The sequence below is a fragment of the Oryctolagus cuniculus genome, chromosome 18 (assembly GCF_964237555.1).
Source record: "Oryctolagus cuniculus chromosome 18, mOryCun1.1, whole genome shotgun sequence".
Classification (NCBI taxonomy): domain Eukaryota; kingdom Metazoa; phylum Chordata; class Mammalia; order Lagomorpha; family Leporidae; genus Oryctolagus; species Oryctolagus cuniculus.
Window position 1 is genome coordinate 32,003,451 of NC_091449.1, and position 21,242 is coordinate 32,024,692.

At 40.6% G+C, this 21,242-nt stretch overlaps 1 protein-coding gene across 2 annotated transcripts in view; it reads left to right on the forward strand.

Moving 5' to 3' along the window:
* LONP2 (lon peptidase 2, peroxisomal) overlaps positions 1 to 21,242 on the forward strand; it is a 108,259-nt gene that overhangs the window by 23,227 nt on the left and 63,790 nt on the right. For both annotated transcript variants that reach the window (XM_002721344.5, XM_017350875.3), the window contains 2 exons: positions 4,653 to 4,911; positions 16,124 to 16,265. In XM_002721344.5, coding sequence (XP_002721390.2) covers positions 4,653 to 4,911; positions 16,124 to 16,265 — 401 coding nt within the window. The remainder of the gene's footprint in view (positions 1 to 4,652; positions 4,912 to 16,123; positions 16,266 to 21,242) is intronic.

Consider the following 21,242-nt stretch of genomic DNA (forward strand, 5'->3'; position numbering starts at 1 on the left):
GCCAGATTCATGCCAGCATCTTCCCGCAGCTTGATTGTCAATGGCTTGGGCTGCTGCAGTCTTGTCTCACCTCACTCTCCAAAGCTGGCGCTGAGGCTCTCGGCTGCTGCGATCCAGAGTTGCATGCATCCACACCCTCCATGTTGATCCACAGTGTCCCTCTGATATGTAGAGTTTCCTCTGCCGTTTTCTCTCTCTTTTCTGAGATAGCACTCTGCACATTTTTAAACTATCTCTCAATACTTACAATTTTTTCACTTTGTCTTGCAGCTTTTTTGAGATGTAATTGATATACAGTCAACTACATATGTAATATGCACATTTTGATGCTTTGACATAGGTATAAATCTGTAACACCCATTGTCTTAAGAGTGAAAACATATTTCATGTTTCCATGTCATGACAAAATGCTGCCTTCTAGATGAAGGGAAACATTTCATGGGACTCTCAGAAACTGTCCATGTGTGGCAGCATTGGAGGTGTGTGGATCCCACATCTCCATCATGAAAATACTTTGCATTGTTTAGCATTTCAACAAAGAACAGAAGATGAGTTAGTTGTGGTATAAAAGGAATCACATTGAGCTCCTAAACTACTTCTGTATAGAATTAGGTCTAAATAATTTATGCCTGGTTAGAATATTGTGAAAATGTCATTCATAATTCTTAGAAGATAAGGCTACCTAATTAAGTAGACATCTGAGATATATCAAAAGCAGAAAAGAAAGAGTTGGAGAAAATAAGTTTGCTGATTTTTCCAGCTTAAATAAGAGGAGCCGATAGATACCATTTTAGTCTTCCAGGTGTAAACAGAGAAATTTATATTCAAGTATGTTTTAAGCTGTTGTAAGAAGTAATATTCAAAATAGGAAGCATGCATCCCGGATCAAAGAATAATCAGAAAAATATATCCTCTATAGAAAAGGAAGAAAACAGTACATGTAGTATAGGAATTACATTTGTGTGTGTGTGGTTTTTTTTTTTTTTTTTTGACAGAGTGGACAGTGAGAGAGAGAGAGAAAGGTCTTCCTTTTTCCATTGGTTCACCCCTCAATGGCCGCTGCGGCCGGTACACCACGCTGATCCGAAGCCAGGTGCTTCTCCTGGTCTCCCACGCGGGTGCAGGGCCCAAAGACTTGGGCCATCCTCCACTGCACTCCTGTGCCACAGCAGAGAGCTGGCCTGGAAGAGGAACAACCGGGACAGAATCCGGCGCCGCAACTGGGACTAGAACCTCCACCACAGGTGGAGGATTAGCCTATTGAGCCTCGGCGCCAGCCACCTTTGTTGAAAAATTGAGAGGGAGACCAGTGCTGTGACATAGCTGGTTAAGCTGCCACCCACAGCACCAGCATCTCATATGAGCACGGATTTGAGTCCTGGCTGCTCCACTTCCAATGCAGCTCCCTGCTAACGTGCCTGGAAAAGCAGAAGATGGCCCAGGTACTTGAGCTCTTGCACCTGTGAGAGACCTGGAAGAGGCTCCTGGTTCCTGGCTTTGTATCCCCCCCACCGCTGCTCTGGTTATTGGGGCCATTTGGGGAGTGAACCAGTGAATGAAAGACTCTCTCTCTCTCCCTTTTTCTCTCTCTGTAACTCTGCCTTTCAAATAAATAAATAAATCTTAAAAAAAAAAAAAAGAAGATGGAATGGAGAGAAGTTCTAAAATTGTGTTTACTTGGCATATATTTCTTGGATGAAATTCTTTCACACAGTTTTTGGTCTTTTCTAGAATAAAATTGCCTAAAATTCTATTATCAACTTACTAAATGTGTTAATCAGGAATGGGTGATGTGTTATGACAAGTGCTTTTTAGTCACAGAATGATATTTTGATGGAAGGTTTCTCTCCTTAGACGTGGTAATATAATGAGTTTATTGATAACCTAAGAAACATTGGATCATCTTTGTGAAACTAGAATAAATTCTAGTGGGACTAGCATTTTCATATTCAGAAATATTTTTGTTTTGACAGGCAGAGTGGACAGTGAGAGAGAGAGACAGAGAGAAAGATCTCCTTTTCCGTTGGTTCACTCCACAATGGCCGCTGCGGCCGGCGTGCTGTGTGGCTGGTGTGCCGCGCTGATCTGAAGCCAGGAGCCAAGTGCTTCTCCTGGTCTCCCATGGGGTGCAGGGCCCAAGCACTTGGGCCATCCTCCACTGCACTCCCTGGCCACAGCAGAGAGCTGGCCTGGAAGAGGGGCAACCGGGACAGAATCCGGCGCCCGACCGGGACTAGAACCCGGTGTGCCGGCGCCGCAAGGCGGAGGATTAGCCTAGTGAGCCACGGCACCAGCCAGATATTCAGAACTATTTAAAATGAGATCGGTCTGAAGGTTTGCTGTTTACTGTGATAGATTTTAGAGTCAAGGTTGACATTAGTGAAACAAGTATGAAACTTTCTTTTATTTATTTATATAATTGGTTGGGTTCTGAAGCCAGGAAAATTTTATTCTTCTCTTTCAAAATCACCCACCCAGGACTCTAATAAAATCAATAACATTATAATTACATTATATATACATATATATAATTGCTCAGCTAGTTTTTTATGGACTAACTTGGCAGCCAAACTGACATCTAAGTCCATTTCTTTCCCTTTAGGAAGAATGCATGCCACATTTCAGATAACTGGTGGGGAGGGTAGACTTGAGCGTGCTGCTCCCTTCCTCCTCCTTTTCCACCCTCAGTGGGATCCTGTGGCAGTGCGATTTCCTGGCAGCCGCCTAGCGATGACTTCATCCTGACTCCTGGGAGCTCATATTTAACCTGAGTACTTTGTGTTAAAGCATATTAGTTAAACTTGATGAAAGCTTAGGCCTAGAAACAAAGCCTAGCACATATTCCTCTGAGAGACTTGAATCAATGCAACTTTTCTGAATGGCAAATGTCTGTTTTTAATTTTTGCCTACCACTTCTGTTTGTGGAAGATCAACTGAAGGAAAACTAGATGTAGAGATTGATTTATAAGGATATATATATATTATGAAATACTCTTTTTTTAAAAAAATATACAGAGAGACAGTATACTCCCATCTACTGGTGTGCTCCCCACAGGCCCACAACAGGTGTGGTGAGGGGCCAGAACTAGGAGCCAAAAACTCACTCCAGGTCTGCTGTGTGGGTGAGTTGTCACAGCTGCCTCCCAAGGTCTGTATTAATAGGAAACCAGAGTCGCAAGCCAGAGGTGGGCATTGAACCCAGGCACTGCAGTGTGGGACATGGGTGTCCTAACCACTGGGCGAAATGCCTGCCCTCGAAGCTTTCTTTGTAATTGTGAAGATGGTAAACAACCTAAATGTTCAGCAATAGGGGATTTTTAAAATGAATATGGCAGATTAAATCATGAAATATTAGGTAGCCATAAAATGTCACCTAAAAATACATGTCACATTGAAAATTGTCTGCTATATAATAGTGAAAAAATTCTTACATTTGAAAGTCCGTAAAACCCTGTCTTAAACTAGTTAATGTTGAGGTGGTCATTGTGGCACAACCAGGTAAGCTACTGTTTGTGACGCCTCCACCCCTTATCAAAGAGTGCCAGTTCAAATCCTGCTTCTCCACTTCTGCCTCACCTTCCTGTTCATGTGCCTGGGGAAGTAGTGGATGACAGTTCAAGTAGCTGCATCCCTGCCACTCACATGACAGACCGGAATTCTCCACTCCTGACTTTGGCCTGGATCAACCCTGGTTGTTATGGGCATTCATGGAATGAACCAACTAGTGGAAGATCTTTGCATGTCTCTCCCTTGTACTCTGTCACTCTTTCAAATCAAAAAATCAATCTTAAAAAAAAAAATAAATAAAAAAGGTATGTAAGTGTACACACAGCCTAGAATAACACATACCATAATTTAAGTGTGATACTTTCTTAGGGATATGAGATTATGTATGACTTATTTTCTTCTTTTTTTATTAGTGTTGTCGGGTTTTCTGGAATTAATGTATATTACGACTATAATAGAAAAATATTTTAAAGGAAAAAAATGCCAACATAAATAAATATGTAGAAATTGTGTTTTTGTGAGAAATAATGTATATTCAGGAAATTATTCCAAATCGGATGATCTGAGCATTGCGTGTTTGATTAAGTGTTGCCTAGTGTTTCTGTAGTCACTAAATTTTTTTTTTTTTTTTTTTTTTTTTTAGATTTTATTTATTTATCTGAGAGGTAGAGTTGCAGAGAGGGGGAAATAGAGATCTTCCACTTGTTGGTTCACTTCTCATATGGCTGCAACAGCCAGAGCTGGGCTGATCCAAAGCCAGGAGCCAGGAGCTTCTTCTTGCTCTCCCCTGTGAGTGCAGGGGCCCAAGCACTTTGGCCAGTCTCCACTGCCTTCCCAGGCATATCAGCAGGTAGCTGGATTGGAAGAGGAGTAGCCAGGACACAAACTGGTGCCCATATGGAATATTGGCCCTGCAGGCGAAGGCTTAGCATGCTAGGTCTCAGCACCGGCCCCTAATCACTAATTCTTAAGCAGAAAGACCAAACCAAATGCAGGTCTCCCTGAAGACTGAAGACTCACTGGGAAGGCTCCAGGTTCTTATCACCTCCTTTTTTTGAAAAATATTCTGCCTCTTCCCTCTTGAAAGGAATTCTTCACTTAAAAATTCCATGTGCTCAAATTATTTCTGTTGGGTTGTTTGACAGACCGCCTAGACATTCGGGCTGCCCGAATTCTTCTGGACAACGACCATTATGCCATGGAGAAACTGAAGAAAAGAGTGCTGGAATACTTGGCAGTCAGACAGCTGAAAAACAACCTGAAGGGCCCAATTCTTTGCTTTGTTGGCCCTCCTGGAGTTGGTAAAACAAGTGTGGGCAGATCAGTGGCCAAGACTCTGGGTCGAGAGTTCCACAGGATCGCACTTGGAGGAGTTTGTGACCAGTCTGACATTCGAGGACACAGGTAGGATTCTTCTGTTTGATCTCTGATTGTCTTTCCCTTTTAGTTGAATATGTACGTATGGATATGTGAGGGGACTTCAAAAAGTTCATGGAAAATGGACTTACAGGTTTTTATTTTGGTATAAAAAACTTTGAAGTCCACACATAGATTTTTTTCTTAATACTCATTTTCATGAACTCTTTGAAGACTGCTCATATCTATGAGAATTTTTTCTTTATTTGAAAAACAGAGAATCTGCCATCCCTTTGTTCATTCCCTGAATGTGTACAGCAGCTCAGGCTGGGCCAGGTCAAAGGTAGGAGCTAGAACTCAATGTGGGTCTCCCATTTGGGTGGCAGGTACCCATCTACTTGAGTTATCACCTGCTGTTCCCAAGGTGCACATTAGCCAGAAACTGGGGGTGGGCGCAGAGCCGGACTTTAACATAGGCACTCCAGTACTAGATGCAGGTGTCCCAAGTGACAATTAAACCCTTGTACTAAATGTCCACCCCCAAGTATTTTTCTTAAATGTCTCCATGTGGTACCTTGAATGGAAAGGGTATTTATAAGACTTGGCTAGCACAGAGCCTCTGAGTGTCATGGTATACCCACCAGCCTTGATTCTGGTGTGACAGTAGATAGCTACTCTGTGCCTCAGCTTTCTTGGAATTCTGTTTGAATGTAATGATTTTTTTAAAAGATTTATTTATTTACTTGAAAGGCAGAGTTACAGAGAGGCAGAGGCAGATAGAGAGGTCTTCCATCTGCTGGTTCACTCCCCAAATGGTCACAGTGGCTAAAGCTGGACCAATCTGAAGCCAGGAGCCAGGAGCTTCTTCCAGGCCTCCCGTACAGGTGCAGGAGCCCAAGGACTTGGGCCGTCTTCTGCTGCTTTCCCAGGCAAAGCAGAGTTGGATCAGAAGCAGAGCAGCCGGGACTCGGACTGGCCCCCATATGGGATGCTAGCACTGCAGGCTTTACTCGCTACACCACAGCACCAGCATGGACCGGTAGTATTCCATAAATAATGGCCCATAACTCTTAGGGTTTAAAAAATAATGGCAGTAGTTCGGGCAGATGGGAGGTAAGGAATCTCTGAGAACATGTTTGTTTTGCTGGAACTTAAACTTTGTCTTATGAAGGCAGCTTTGTATTATGAACATAAGTATTGAGAAAGGTTAGCATAATTATTAGGGCTTACCTTTGCATTTTGTATTTTCTGTGAAAGCTACATTAAGCTGTAGGAACTGTGTGTGATGATCTGACAGTCTTAGAATCCGAGTTGCCTCTTCATTGGTCTGTTCTCTCTGAGCCCCCTGTTGGTCTGATTGGAAGATGCCTTAGGAAGTATTTCCTGTTTAAGGATTTCATAGCAGCTCTAAGTTGTGAGAAAATACATCTCTATAGTGTATGTTAAAGAACATTTTTAAACGTAGAACATTTAAATGTAGAATACTTAAAAATGTAGAAAGATGAGTGTTTGGCTCAGTGATTAAACTGCAGCTTGGGGTGCCTTCTTTCCATATCACAGCACCTGGATTTCAGTTCCCACTCTGCTTCTGATTCCAGTTTCCTGATGGTGCACACCTTGAGGGTGGTAGGTGATGGCTCACGTGGTTGGGTCCCTGCCACCCACATAGGAGGCCCAGATTAAGTTCTAGACTCCTGGGTGTGGCCTGGCCCAGCCCCGGCTGTTGAGGGTGTTTGAGGAGTGAGCCAGCACATGGAAGATCTCTGTCTCTTTCTCTGTCTCTCTGCCTTTCCAATAAATAAAAATTACAAAGAAATGTAAACATGTAGGAATGGTAAATTACTTATAAAAGAATTGAAGCTTAATTAACATCTTATTTTCTGTTTTTGTTATTCACAAGGATCTCTGACTTGAGGTGAGAATAGGAAACTGAGAAACTTTTCCATGAGAAATGGTTACTTTTGGTCTCTTCTATTTGCTCATTTACAATACTTGTGCATCAAAGAAGAATCTTTCCAAGATTTCAATAAATAAGCAGTGAGCAGTTCTAATCAGAGAACTGAGACTATAAAGAGATGGTTTTTGTTGCTAGGCTCTTTTATTCTCAAGTGTGCCACTAGAGGCTGTAGTTTCTTTTTGTAAGGAACTTGATGTTGCTACTTTTGGACCGGTCTTGGATAAGCTGTGTCTAGGGCCTAAATCTTGTACTTTGAGCTGTAGGATTTTTGAGGTGTGTTCCTCGTTCACATAACTTAACACCCTTGGTTGTTTTTGTTTATTTCTTTTCTTGTCTGTGGTCTAATGCTGTGTAAGTATTTGATGGTATTTAGAGAGTGTGTTTATGGAATTCATGTTGCATGGAATTGGTGTCGGGGACACGGGACACATAAGCAGTTTGTCCCTGCTTCTTCCCTTGGCAGTATTGTCTGTTCAGGAGGACTTGCAAACCATGCTCAGTGCCTGGCATGCAGTGTACATTCATTCAAAATTAGCTTAATGTTATTTTAATTTCAGATTCTCAGGAGCACAGGTTTATATTTATAAGCTTCAGTATGACTTTTTAAAAGCTTTAACTAGATTTTTAAATTGAATTCTAAATCCCATTCTCAGTATCATTTAATTTCTGGGCAGAATTCTGGAAAAATGTGTTTTTCTGTTGCCAAGTGGTGAACAGTATATGTCATGGTTCTTGTTCACATCTTATCAATCTGTTGGATTTAAACAACTCTGGCTTTTAAATCTTTACTGACATACAATTTGTTCAGTTTTTTCCAGTGAGAGTACTTTTCTGTGTGACTATATTAAGAGAATTAAGGAAAGGCCGGTGCCATGGCTCACTTGGTTAATCCTCTGCCTGTGGCGCCGGCATCCCATATGGGCGCCTGGTTCTAGTCCTGGTTGCTCCTCTTCCAGTCCAGTTCTCTACTGTGGCCCGGAAAGGCACTGGGGGATGGCCCAAGTGCTTGGGCCCCTGCACCCGCATGGGAGACTGGGAGGAAGCACCTGGCTCCTGGCTTCGGATCGGCGCAGCGCCAGCCGTTGCAGCCATTTGGGGAGTGAACCAATGGAAGGAAGACCTTTCTCTGTCTCTCTCTCACTGTCTATAACTCTATCTGTCAAAAAAAAAAAAAAAGAGAGAGGATTAAGGAAAATAAAAAATTTACTTTGAATATTTTATAGAAGGAGGTTATGTCACCATTGCCATACCTGAAAAGATTTGTAAACATAACCTTTTTAGAAATGCATGATTTGCTTAGGGGATGTGATCATTGCCAAATAAATGGTGCCTGAACTTTTTCTTGGTGTGAGATTAGCTTGCTGATATGTATTCCCTGGTGTCCCTGTGTCAGAACACTACAGCCAGCTGCCCTTGTGCTGCCTGAGAACTTACTGCCTACCACTCTCTAAATGATTAAAGCCAGGTGGAGATTTTTCTTTGAAAACCTGTTTGGACAGCCATGTGGAGTGGGGTGGGGCTGCTGGGGAGAAGGTAATGCCAGTGTGCACTCCTCCCAAGGTGATGAAGTGACGGTGAAGAGGCACGGAGGAGAAACCCTGGAGAATTAGGGCCCAGCCACAGTGGCATCCATGAGAATGTGTGGAGTTCCATGCAGTGGTTGAGACATTTGAGAAAGAGCCAGGTCTTGGCATTTGAGGACTGATCACATGCTCACAATTAGAGTTCACGAAAAGTTTTGTTTTCCTCAGCCTCTGAGTAGGCACCACTGTCCTGCAGCCTTAAAATAGCCCAGGAGAAGCAGAGCTGCTCTGTGTCACCGTCCTTGCTTATTTTCTCGCTTTTGTGTATTCTTTTCCTGTTTTCCCTTGCATGGGACGCTAGCCTTTTGCTACAAGTACCTGTTTATGTGAAGGAAGGTGCCAATAAGTTGAGAATTCGTTTTGGAAACAACTGTGGATATGTATTTAGAGTTAAGTGATGTGAGGGAAGCAGCAGCAAGGGTTGGTTCACATGTCAATCTTCAACCAGAAGAACAGTCGTCACCTGCCTGCACGTCGTTGGCGCATTGTGTATGCTTATGTTCTGAGCAGCTCCGAGGAGCAGTGGGCAGTGCTTGTGCCCCTGTGCCAGCTCCCGCAGCTGCTGTCCTCTCAACACGTCTCACTGGGCTCATCTCCATGGGGATTGGCCCCTTGATCTGGTTTTATGGCTAAATTTTTATATTTAAATATGACATTTTTTTCACTCAAGAAATATTCATTCAAGATGCTATGGGAGGCTGGCACCGTGGCTCACTAGGCTAATCCTCCGCCTTGTGGTGCCGGCACACCAGGTTCTAGTCCCGGTTGGGGCGCCGGATTCTGTCCCGGTTGCCCCTCTTCCAGGCCAGCTCTCTGCTGTGGCCCAGGAGTGCAGTGGAGGATGGCCCAAGTGCTTGGGCCCTGCACCCCATGGGAGACCAGGATAAGTACCTGGCTCCTGCCATTGGATCAGCACGGTGCGCCGGCCACAGCACACCGGCCGCAGTGGCCATTGGAGGGTGAACCAATGGCAAAGGAAGACCTTTCTCTCTGTCTCTCTCTCTCACTGTCCACTCTGCCTGTCAAAAAAAAAAAAAAAAAAAAAAAAAAAAAAAGATGTTATGGGAGATAGAAAGATGACTCAGACACAGATCCTGCCCATAAGGACCTTACCATGTAGTAGGGGAGATGATGAAACACACATGTGACTGTTACATTTAAACAATTCAGTCTCTTCACAGTAATAAGATGAAAACCCCTCTTTCAGGATGTTTTATGAAATCAGTTTTCATGATTGTTTGTCATGAGTTGTTCTTTGATAAAAGATACTTGTTATATCTCAAGTCACTGCTGATATTAACTCTTTGGAAGTATGTTACCAGCTTTGTGTTCAGATGATAAAATTATATCATTATAAGGAATCCTTGGCTCGGTGTTCAAACAAGATGAGAAGGAAAACAAGCTGTGGTTTTCATATGCCACCTGAAAAGGCAGAAGTTATAAATAAGTTAGCTGTTTTATTAGTACCTACAAGAAAGAAATAACTGAAGCTGCAGACATTCTGTATTTTTTAATCATAGTATACCAGTTTGCTCACTGCCCTCCTTAGAGCCTGTAGTTCCAAGTAGCTCTTCCTGGCCTTTCTAAAACAGGTGTGTTTTAAGACCTCAGACTAGGCTCCCAAATTAAATAGGAATAATGAGCCTATTATTCCTCCATTAATATGAGATTAGTCACCTTGCTCTTCTCTAAACTGACCACTCACTATGGTGCTCTAATTGTTGAATGGTATGTGGCACTGGCATTTCTAACATAACAGCTGCAGAGATAAAACATAAATACTGGATTCATATCCCTAATGTGAAAATTCAATATCTGGAATGCTGTAAAATCCAAAACCTTAGATCACCAGCATAATGCCAAAAGTGGAAAATTCCATATCTGACCTCATGTGATGGGTCATAGTCAAAAAGGCATACTAAAAATACTGTATAAAATTACCTTTAGGCTGTATGCACAAGGTGTATGTGAAACACAAACGGATTTCATGTTCAGACTTGAGTCCCATCACCAATATATCCCACTGTATATATACAAATATTCCAAAATCTGAAAAAAAAAAATCTAAAAACTGAAATACTTCCGGTACCAGGACTTTTGGATAAGGAATATTCAGCAAAAAATACATGCTTGGGCGATTTAATCTTATACTACTTTGTATCGCTTTATAATGTTTATTTAGCACAGAGCTCAACATAGTAAGTGCTAAATGTTATTTGAATTCAGTAAGATGAAAATGTGATTATATTTTGGAAGTTATGCAGTGCTCTAGATGAGTTCATCCATTCTAATTATCCTAGAAAGATTTGGGAGTGACTACTGGAGTCCTGACAGTTCGATGTGTTTATACACACTGTGTGACAGTCTTACTTCCTTGGACTGTTTTTCTTTTTGAAATCATTAGGATCTCCTCTGAGCTTATTGCTTGTTCTGGTTTGAGATACACACACACACACACCACACACACACACATATACACACCACTGTTGGTAGAAAATTTTATAAATAAAAAAATTCTCATTATTTTCTACCATACAGAAATAACCACTGTTAACTTTTCCTGCAAGACTTTCCATTGGGCATCTCTTAATGCCTCTTTTTTTCTTTATTAAGCAGCAGGATTGTGATCCTGCCTTTTCATTTAACATTATAACATATAAACATTTTTGGCCGGTGCCACGACTCAATAGGCTAATCCTCCACCTGCGGAGCCAGCACACTGGGTTCTAGTCCCAGTCGGGGCGCCGGATTCTGTCCCGGTTGCCCCTCTTCCAGGCCAGCTCTCTGCTGTAGCCCAGGAGTGCAGTGGAGGATGGCCCAAGTGCTTGGGCCCTGCACCCCATGGGAGACCAGGATAAGTACCTGGCTCCTGCCATCGGATCAGCGCAGTACACCAGCCATAGCGCACTGGCCACAGCAGCCATTGGAGGGTGAACCAACGGCAAAAGGAAGACCTTTCTCTCTGTCTCTCTCTCTCACTGTCCACTCTGCCTGTCAAAAAATTAAAAAAAAAAAAAATAACCATTTTTACATTACAGATTCTTTGTATCATTTCAGTGGCTTGCATTATAACATATAAGAGCCCTTTAATTGGATAGGCAAGAAATGCCCATTCTTTGCCTTTCTGTACATACTGGAAAAGATGAAAGATGCATCTTAGTCCTGATTTTTACATGTCATTAGCAGTAACAGGTTGACCAGCCTTCTGGATGCCTAGGTGTGGAGAAGAATAGAAAAGCAGTTGGTTACTGTTGGTCTATAAATAGATGATGTTGTAATTCTCTGCAGTTTTTTGAAGCATAAACCAGACTGTTTGAAAAATGGAAAGTACTTGTAACAAAATCTTCAACTATATTGATGGTTTTGACTCTGTTTAAACTTATACGCTGGTTGAATAGTTGTGATGAATCTATGACTTGCTTGCACAAGTTATAAGAAAAATATATATTAATATATTTTTAAGTTAACTCTTCACTTCTATGAGAAATTTTAGGTAATACATTCAGATGGAAATAAGTTATTGAAGTGATATATTCTTTGCCAACTGTATTATATACCATGTTATTTTTCATATACTACTGTTATCATGAGGAAGTAGCAAATAGAAATGATTGCTATTTTTTAAAACAAAATTCAAATTTTAATCAGATTGAAATAAACTATAAAATTGATTTTCTTCGCCAAAAATATCAGCTATATTTTCTGTATTTTGTCTAGGTGAGCTACAAAATACTTATTTTTGTAGGTTTTCTAGGTTTTGCTTATAAGTCAAGGTGAGGTAGTAGGTATAGTCATGGGAAAAGAAAAGCCAGTTGTCAGTATCCATTGCTTCTGATTCTGTCTTGACCACGAAATGCAAATGTTGAGCCTTACCTGCTAAAAAACTTATGATGATGTAGGCTTCACAAAGGAATGTGATTAACAACAATAACCAGATGTGTATCGCTACATTTTTCTCAATCTGCATATTCCACAAGTTTATTCTATATTTTTTAAGATTTATTTTTTATTCATTTATTTGAAAGGCAGCATTACAGACAGTGATTTTCCATCTGCTGGTCACCCCCCAAATGGCTACAAAGGCTGGGGCTGTGCCAGGCTGAAGCCAAGAGCCCAGAGTTTCACCTAAGTCTCCCACATTCAGTGCAGGGGCCCAAGCACTTAGGCCATCTTCTGCCTTCCCAGGTTCATTAGCAGGGAGCTGGATCGGAAATGGAGCAGCCAGGACTTGAACCAATGTTCCTTATGGGATGTCGACATCACAGATAGTGGCTTAACCTACTACACGACAGCACTGGCCCCATATTCTTTATCTTCAATCAGTGAATTGCATGCTACTATAACGTGGCAAAAGACAGAACTGAATAGAAAAAAATTAGAATAAAATCAGAATACATTCATAGGAGGGTACTTTGAAAAGTTTAGACAAAATGGAAGAGATAAATTTGGAAGTTAATGCATAATTTTGAAAATTAATGCACAGTTTTTTTCATAATATTCCTATCCCATGAACTTTTTGAAGACCTCCCATTGTATACGACATTGAATGCTGTATTTCTAGAGTCGTTTCTGCAAAACTAAAAGATCTTTTCTTTTTATAGCTAAAGTAAGTATAAAATCCTTGCATAAAGTAGTCATCCAACCAGTTGATATTAGATCCATAATTTTTTTATTTCCTCTGATTTTTCAAAAAAATACACTTTATGGGGAAGACCAAGTCACTTGGCAATAAATCAGATGAACCACCTTGTTTTAGACTCAAAAGGTGACAAATTCGGTTTTTGCAATGTGGATTCTCTCTAATTTGATGTGAAATCATGTTGTATGGTGGCTCTGTGGTATCACGGGTAAGCTGGTGTCTACAATGCCCACATCCCACATGGGTGCCGGTTCAAGTCCTGGCTGCTCCACTGCTAATCCAGCTCCCTGCTATTGCACATGGGAAAGCAGTGGAAGATGGCCCAAGTGCTTGGGTCCCTGTACTCACATGGGGGACCTGGAAGACGTTCCTGGCTCCTGGCTTTGGCCTGGCCCAGCCCTGGATTGCAACCATTTGGGGAGTGAACCAGTGGATGAAAGATCTCTCTCTCTTTCTCTATCTCTCTGTGCGTGTGTGTGTGTGTGTGTGTGTGTCTTTCTTTCTCCCTTTCTGTAACTCTGACTTTCAAATAAATAAATAAATATTAAAAAAAAATAGAAAATCACTTTGTAGGCCTTATCAGTAGCATCCAGTGCTGTTATAATCATTGTTTTCTTGGTTTGATCTCTGGACTGGTGGCACATATTTGTCACCTGTGGCTGAGGAACACCAAGGAAATTGAATGTGCTTGGTGCTGTAAAAAGACTTTTAAAAGTTGCTTCCATGGGACAGAAATTGAAATGTGACTCAGATTTAAATATACTGCTTTTGTTTTGGTTTGGTTTTTGGTACTTTTTCCAGGAAATCAAAATTAGACATTAGATAGCTGTTACTGATAGCATCTTAGGAAAGCTGTGCACTATTAACTATGTGTGGGTTTTCCCTGTGTTCTTTCATAATCCTCATATGATCCATGAGGTTGGCAGTATTATTATCCCAGTGTATAGATGAGGAGCCCATAGTGGTGTACAGGGGCTGGTACAACCTTAACAATGGTGATAGGAAGCTGCCTTGGGTCCCTGTGAGACTGAGCTGCTGAGGAACAGTGTGACCACTCTATTTCCTGCATCAACTCTGTGACAAGACCGGTCTGTTAGCACAGTGCCCACTGGCTCTTCACAGCAGGTGCCCATACGTAGGCATCCAATCCACTGTAGAGTTGGTATATGTGGTAGGTATTACATTACTGGAAAGATCACTTTGTGAGAGATGGTCAGGAAAAGCTGCTTAGAATTGTTGGCATTCACACATGCGGGAGAATTAAGAGCAAGCAGGCACTGTATTCACAAATATTTTTAATGAAAATTGTCAATGAAACAGGAGAGTAGTGGCTGCAGGCTGAGGAGGCTGGTAGGGCTAGATTGTGCTGAGCCTTGACTTCCAGACAGAGGAGTTAGGACCAATTCCATAGGCTCTGGGGAACAATGAAAAGTTTAGGAAGAATTGCTTGTGTGCAGTGGCTAGGGTCTAGGTTTTTACTTCTTTAAAGGGTGCCTGCATAGAATATTATTTTCTCTCCATGACTTTAGGTTATAATTCAGTACCGGTTTTTGAAGTCTATCCATCAGAAAAATGAAAGGCAATTAGTACAGCAAGAAATGCCTCAGAGAAACTTTGAGATTTAAAAACAATTTCCTTTCCTTGCCAGTCTTAAAAATCAGAGTAATGGTAAATCTGTTAAGTTCTCCAGAGAAATGATTTGAAAGAATTTATCAATGTTGCATCTTGCCCTGCATCCCATTCTGAAATCTGGAACGTGCTAATTTTGTATTATAACAGGACGTTGTTTATTATCTTTGGTTCTAGGGCCTTGGTCACCTTCCTTGGATGAAAGGCATTCCCACGATATTTTAAAAGCTTTCTTGTCTTTCCAAAGGTCACTCTATTTATTCTGTCCTACTTTACGCCAGTCATGTGGCAGAGCTGAGGCCTGCCCCGTGAGTCAGCTTTGTACAGGCCGTGCGGTAGCTGCTGCCGCCCCACTTAACGCTGCTGCTTTTCTAGGGGGCAGTCAGCCTCAGGCGCCCTCAGACAGCATTTGCATTGCACCTGACTTAGGGAATAAGATTGTAATTAAAATCAAATAATTGTTCCTTAAAGTAAAAATTTTGTAAAAAATAAAGGTTTCATAAAAGGCTTTAAAATAAAGGCTTTGTGAAAAAAGTTACTTTTTTCAGTTTGGTAAACATGTTTGTTTTTATTTCATGCCACACTCTATCTCTTGTAATTATGCAGATGATTCTTATTCAGATATGGACTGCAGCCTCTAATATTATTACACTCAACAGAACAATGGGCTGAACCTAATTGTGCCAGTTAGTACAGACAGACCCAGTAGAGTTTTATTTGAAAGGCCAGAATTGTGGAATTTTGATGTAAACACTCTTAACCCTAGATCCTCTTACTATAGTTAGCAACAGCTTAGTGCCTCTGAAAATCAGAAATGTTTCTTTTCTGTTATCCTTTTGGCCACATTCTGAGGGGCCCCTTGAACCCAGCATCGATGTCCATGAAGAGGAGGATGATATTCTTTTCTTCAGTTTCAGGGCAGCCATGTCAGTGTGTTACAAGGTGGTTATGTCAAGATGGGAGGATGCTTTGAAATACCATAATAAACATGGCAATGAAATTAGTGCACTTTAGACATTTTGGAATCTCAAAGAGTGGGAACCATAAATGTATGAATTAAGTACAGTGCTTTTTCCATATCTGTAAATAGCAGAAATGACATGCACTCTTTGAATATCATGAGCAGTGTGCAGCCATAATTAAGTATAAAATAAAAATTGAGTCTGATGACTTGTTGATATATCATGTAGCTTTTTAAATTTGTGTGGGATCTGAAGTTTGTGGGAAATATGTGTTATGAAAAAAATTATATGTGAACTTCAAATATCTTTTCATAAAAATAAACTTTTAATTCCATTTTCCACAAACTTTTTGGAGTTTTGAACAGTCCTTCGGTGCTGTGTTACAGTAATAGCTAAATGGCTTCTTTGCAGGGCTGAGTTTGATTTGTGAATGGTATTGCTCTTGTCCCTGGCGTCTGACTGCTGTGAATGCGCTGCTTGCTCTCTGTAGGCGCACCTATGTTGGCAGCATGCCTGGTCGCATAATCAATGGCTTGAAGACTGTCGGGGTTAACAATCCAGTGTTCCTGTTAGATGAGGTTGACAAACTAGGGAAAAGTCTACAGGGTGATCCTGCAGCAGCTCTGCTCGAGGTAAGATTTAAACAATTCCCTGTCTGTTATCGCACCTGAGGAGTATGGATGAGAGTAAATAATCATATGCAAGTCATATGCACATTGGTGTAGATTTTCTTAGGGAAAAACATGTTGGTACAGACTGAAGTCTGAAGCAATTTGACTTAAAATGTCCTGGAGATTGTTTTTTTGATTTGTGCTAAGTCTTCTCATTTTTCTTTTTCCCTTTTTTATTTTTGTTAAATAGTTTAACAGAGTTGTATGTGTGTGTGTTGTGTTGAGATCAGTAATCCTACAAAGTTATTTAAGACAAAAACAAAAACAGCAAGCAATCCCATCTCTTGGAGCTCTCCACTTCCTCCTCCACACTTTACCTCTGTAACTTCATTGGTTACCTCCATGTTCAGAATCACATGACTGTGTTGTTGCTTTTTGAGTTTTCAGTTTTGAGCATGATCTGTAGAATCCCTTTCATAGAAGATGACTGCTTGCCTTTTTTTTTTCTTTTTTCCCCCTCTATATTATTTTGGTACCCCAAATTTTACAGTATGAATTTTATTAAGTTCTTACTAAGTAATTATATTGATGATATAATTGCTTTTCAAAAATGAACCAGTAAGCTATTTTTTTAAAGATTTATTTTATTTGAAAGGCAAAGAGAGATACAGGAGAGATAGAAAAAGAGATCTTCCATCCTCTGATTGGCTCCCCAAATGGCTATCAGGGCTGGGCCAAGATGAAGCCAGGAGCCTGGAACTCCATCTGAGTCTCCCGCATGGGTGGAAGGGGCCCAAGTACGTGGGCCATGATGTGCTGCCTTCCCAGGTGCATTAGCAGAAGCAGAGCAGCTAGAACTCAAACTGGTCCTCAGATAAGGGATGTTAGCATTGCAGACAGCAGCTTAACCTGCTGTACCACAATGCCGGTCCTTTGTGGTAAATTGTTACCATTTGGGTGCCAGTGCCATGGCACAGTAGGTAAGCCTCAGCTTGTGGTGCCGGCATCCCATATGGGCACCAGTTCAATTCCTGCTGCTCCTCTTCTGACCCAGCTCCCTGCTAAGTTGACTAGTCTGTGTAAAAACTACCCATTATCTACAATTATCATTTTTTTCCTTCCTATGTTCATCTTTTTGTTTTTTTGTACATCTAAACTAAACTCTTTTTTGAGTCAGTAATTATTTTGCTTATTTATTGCACCAGCTGTCTAATTCTCCTGTCAAAACAGTCACTTGAGATGTTCTATCAGTTTTATCTTCACCTGAACATGAGTGCCTTCCTCTTTCTTGGTTTATTGCTTCATTGTTTTTCTGTTTTTTTTTTTTAAGGTAAACAAATGTCATATATTTCGTATATGCAGATTTAGAAGCATAGTGATACTTCCCACCCTCTCCTTCTTCCCCCTGCCATGCTCCCACCCTTTCTCTTTCTTCCTCTTTTATTCCCTGTCCTAATTTTTACAGTGATCTGCTTCCAGTTTGCTTTATACTCTAAGATTAGCCCTACACTAAGTAAAGAGTTCAACAAATAGTAAGAAGAAAAAGTACTGTTCCACAGAAATAGAGACAAGGTCTATAAACATTCATTGAATTTCAAAATGTCAGTTTCACTCCTATACATTACATTTTTTGGTGCTCTGTTAGTTACCACAGATTAAGGAAAATATTGTATTGGTCTTTTGGGGGCTGGTGTATTTCACTAAGTATAATGGCTTCCAGGTGCATCCATTTTGTTGCAAAAGGCAGGATTTCATTTCTTTTTCATGACTGAGTAGTATTCCCTACTATATATACATACCATGATTTCTTTATCCAGTCATCAATTGATAGACATTTGGGTTGATTCCATATCTTTGCTGTTCTGAATTGAGCTGCAATAAACATGGGGGTTCAGATAACTCTTTCATTTGCAGATTTCATTTTGTTTGGGTAAATTCCCAGGAGTGGAATTGCTAGGTCATATGGTATATCTGTTTTCAGCTTTATGAGGTATCTCCAATACTGTCTTCCACAGTGGCTGTACTAGTTTACATTCTCAAAACAGTGAATTAGGGTACCTTTTCCCCACATCCTTGTTTTTTATTTGTTGATTTCTGTATGAGAACATTTCCAGCTGAGGTGAGGTGAAACCTCACTGTGGTTTTGACTTCTGTTTCCATGATGGAATGTGATTCCTGAGCATTTTTTCATGTGTCTCTTGACCATTTGAATTTCCTTTTTTGGCAAAAAGCCTGTTCAAGTCCTTGGCCCATTTCTTAACTGGGTGGTTTGTTTTGTTGTTGAGTTTCTTGAACTCTTTATAGATTCTGGATATTAATCCTTTATCAGTTTCATAGTTTGCAAATATCTTCTCCCATTCTGTTGGTGTCGCTTTACTTTGCTGAGTGTTTCCTTTGCAGTGCAGAGGCTTCTCAGCTTGATAGAATTGCATTTCTCTATTTTGGCTTTGTTTGCCTGTGTTTCTGGGGTCTTTTCCAAGAAGTCTTTGCCTGTGCTAATGTCTTGCAGAGTTTCTCCAGTGTTCTCCTGTAATAATTTGATGGTATCAAGTCATGGATGTAGATCCTTGATCCATTTTGAGTTGATTTTTGTACAAGGTGTAAGGTAGGAGTCTTGTTTCATATTTATGCATGTGGAGATCGAATTTTCTCAGCACCATTTGTTGAAGATACTGTCCTTTCTCCAGGGATTAATTTTAGCTTTTTTTGTCAAAGATTAGTTGGTCGTAGATGTGTGGATTGATTTCTGGAGTCTCTATTCTGTTCCATTTGGCCTACATGTCTACTTTTGTGCCAGGATCAGGCTGTTTTGATTATAATCTTGAAATCTGGTATTTTCGTGGCTTTGGCTTTGGTTGTGTTGTTTAAGGTTGCTTTAGCTAATCAGGGGTCCCTTGTATTCCTTATGAATTTTAGCATCATTTTTTTCTAGATCTGAGAAGAATGTCATTGGTATTTTGATTGGGATTGCATTGAATCTGTAGTAAGGACATTTTGATGATGCTAATACTTCCAAATCCATGAACATGAAAATTTTTTCCTTTTTTTGTGTGTTGTCTTATATTTCTTTCTTTAATGTTTTATAATTTTCATTATACAGATCTTTTGCCTCCTTGGTTAAATTTATTCCAAGTTGCTTAATTTTTTTTTTGTAACTATTATGACTGGGATTGCTCTTAGAAGTTCTTTCTTGGCCATGGCATTGTCAATGTATACAAAGGCTATTGATTTTTTAAAAAGATTTTATTTATTTGTTTGAGAAGTAGAGTTACAGAAAGAGGGGGAGAGAGAGAGAGAAAGGTCTTCCATCCACTGGTTCATTACCCAAATGGCTGCAATGTTCAGAGCTAGGCCAGTCTGAAAGCAGGAGCCAGGAACTTCTTCTAAGTCTTCCATGTGGGTGTAGGGGCCCAAGCACTTGGGTCATCTTCCACTGCTTTTCAGGCTTTAGCAGAGAGTGGGATCAGAAGTTGAGAAGCTGGAACTAGAACTGGGACCTATATGGGATGTTGGTGCCGCAGGCAGAGGTTTAACCCACTATGCCACAGAGCCGGCCCCAATTGATTTTTGTGTGTTAATTTTATATCCTGACATTTTACCTCTTCGAAAAGTCTCTGAATCAAGTCTTTTGGTTCCCCTAAATGTAGAATCATGTCATCTGTGAAGAAGGATAATTGGACTTCCTCCTTTCTATTTTGTTTCCCTTTGATTTCTTTTTCTTGCCTAATGGCTCTGGTTAAAACTTCCAGGACTGTATTTAATATAAGCATTAGTGAAAGTGGGCTTTGTTGTCTGGTTCTGAGAGTTAGAAACATACCAGGGGACTCCAATTTAATCCCATCAAGGTGGCATGTACCAATGCCATCTCACTAGTCCAAGTGATCAATTTCAGTTCACAATTGATCATAATGAAAGGACTAAGAGTCAAAGGGAGCACATAAACAAGTCTAGTACCTGCTAATACTAACCGATAGAATAAATAAAGGGGAGAGTGATCCAACATGGGAAGCGAGATACTCAGCAGACTCATAGAATGGCAGATGTCCTAAACAGCACTCTGGCCTCCCTAAAGGCATTCCGATCTGGCTGAAAAGCCCATGAGAGTATTTCAGGCATGGAAAGCCAAGACACTCTGGCAAAAAACAAAACAAAACAAAACAAAACAAAACAAAACCCTAAATGAAAGATCTCTGTGAGTGAGATCCCAGTGGAAAGAACAGGTCTTCAAAGAAGGAGGTACCTTTCTCTGAAGGGAAGAGAGAACCTCCACTTTGACTATGACCTTGTCTAAACAAGATAAGACTCGGAGAACTCAAGGGGCTTCCATAGCCTTGGAAACTCATGACTGGTGCATAGGGAGATTACTGATGCCATAAACAGGAGTGTCAATTTGTAAAGTCAACAATAGGAGTCACTGTGCACTTACTCCTCATGTAGGATCTCTGTCCTTAATGTGCTGTACATTGAGGCTTAATGCTATAACGAGTACTCAAACAGTATATTTCACTTTGTGTTTCTATGGGGGTGCAAACTGTTGAAATCTTTACTTAATGTATACTAAACTGATCTTCTGTTAAAAAAAAAAAAGAAGAAGAAGAAATTAGCAATTCCCAACTTGACTCTCACTGGGATTAAACATGACAATAGGTCTGATCTGATTTCATCATCATTTAAAAAATCATCTATTATTTTTCACTTTATGTTTCTGTGTGGGAGCAAACTGTTGAAATCTTTACTTAATGTATGCTAAACTGATCTTATGTATATAAAGAGAATTGAAAATGAATCCTCATGTGAATGGAAGGGGAGAGGGAATGGGAAAGGGGAGGGTTGCTGGTGGGAGGGACGTTATGGGGGGGAAGCCATTGTAATCCATAAGCTGTACTTTGGAAATTTATATTCATTAAATAAAAGTTAAAAAAAAAAAGAAATGCTTCCAACTTTTCCCTGTTCAGTAAGATGCTGGCTGTTGGTTTGTCATAAATTGCCTTGATTATT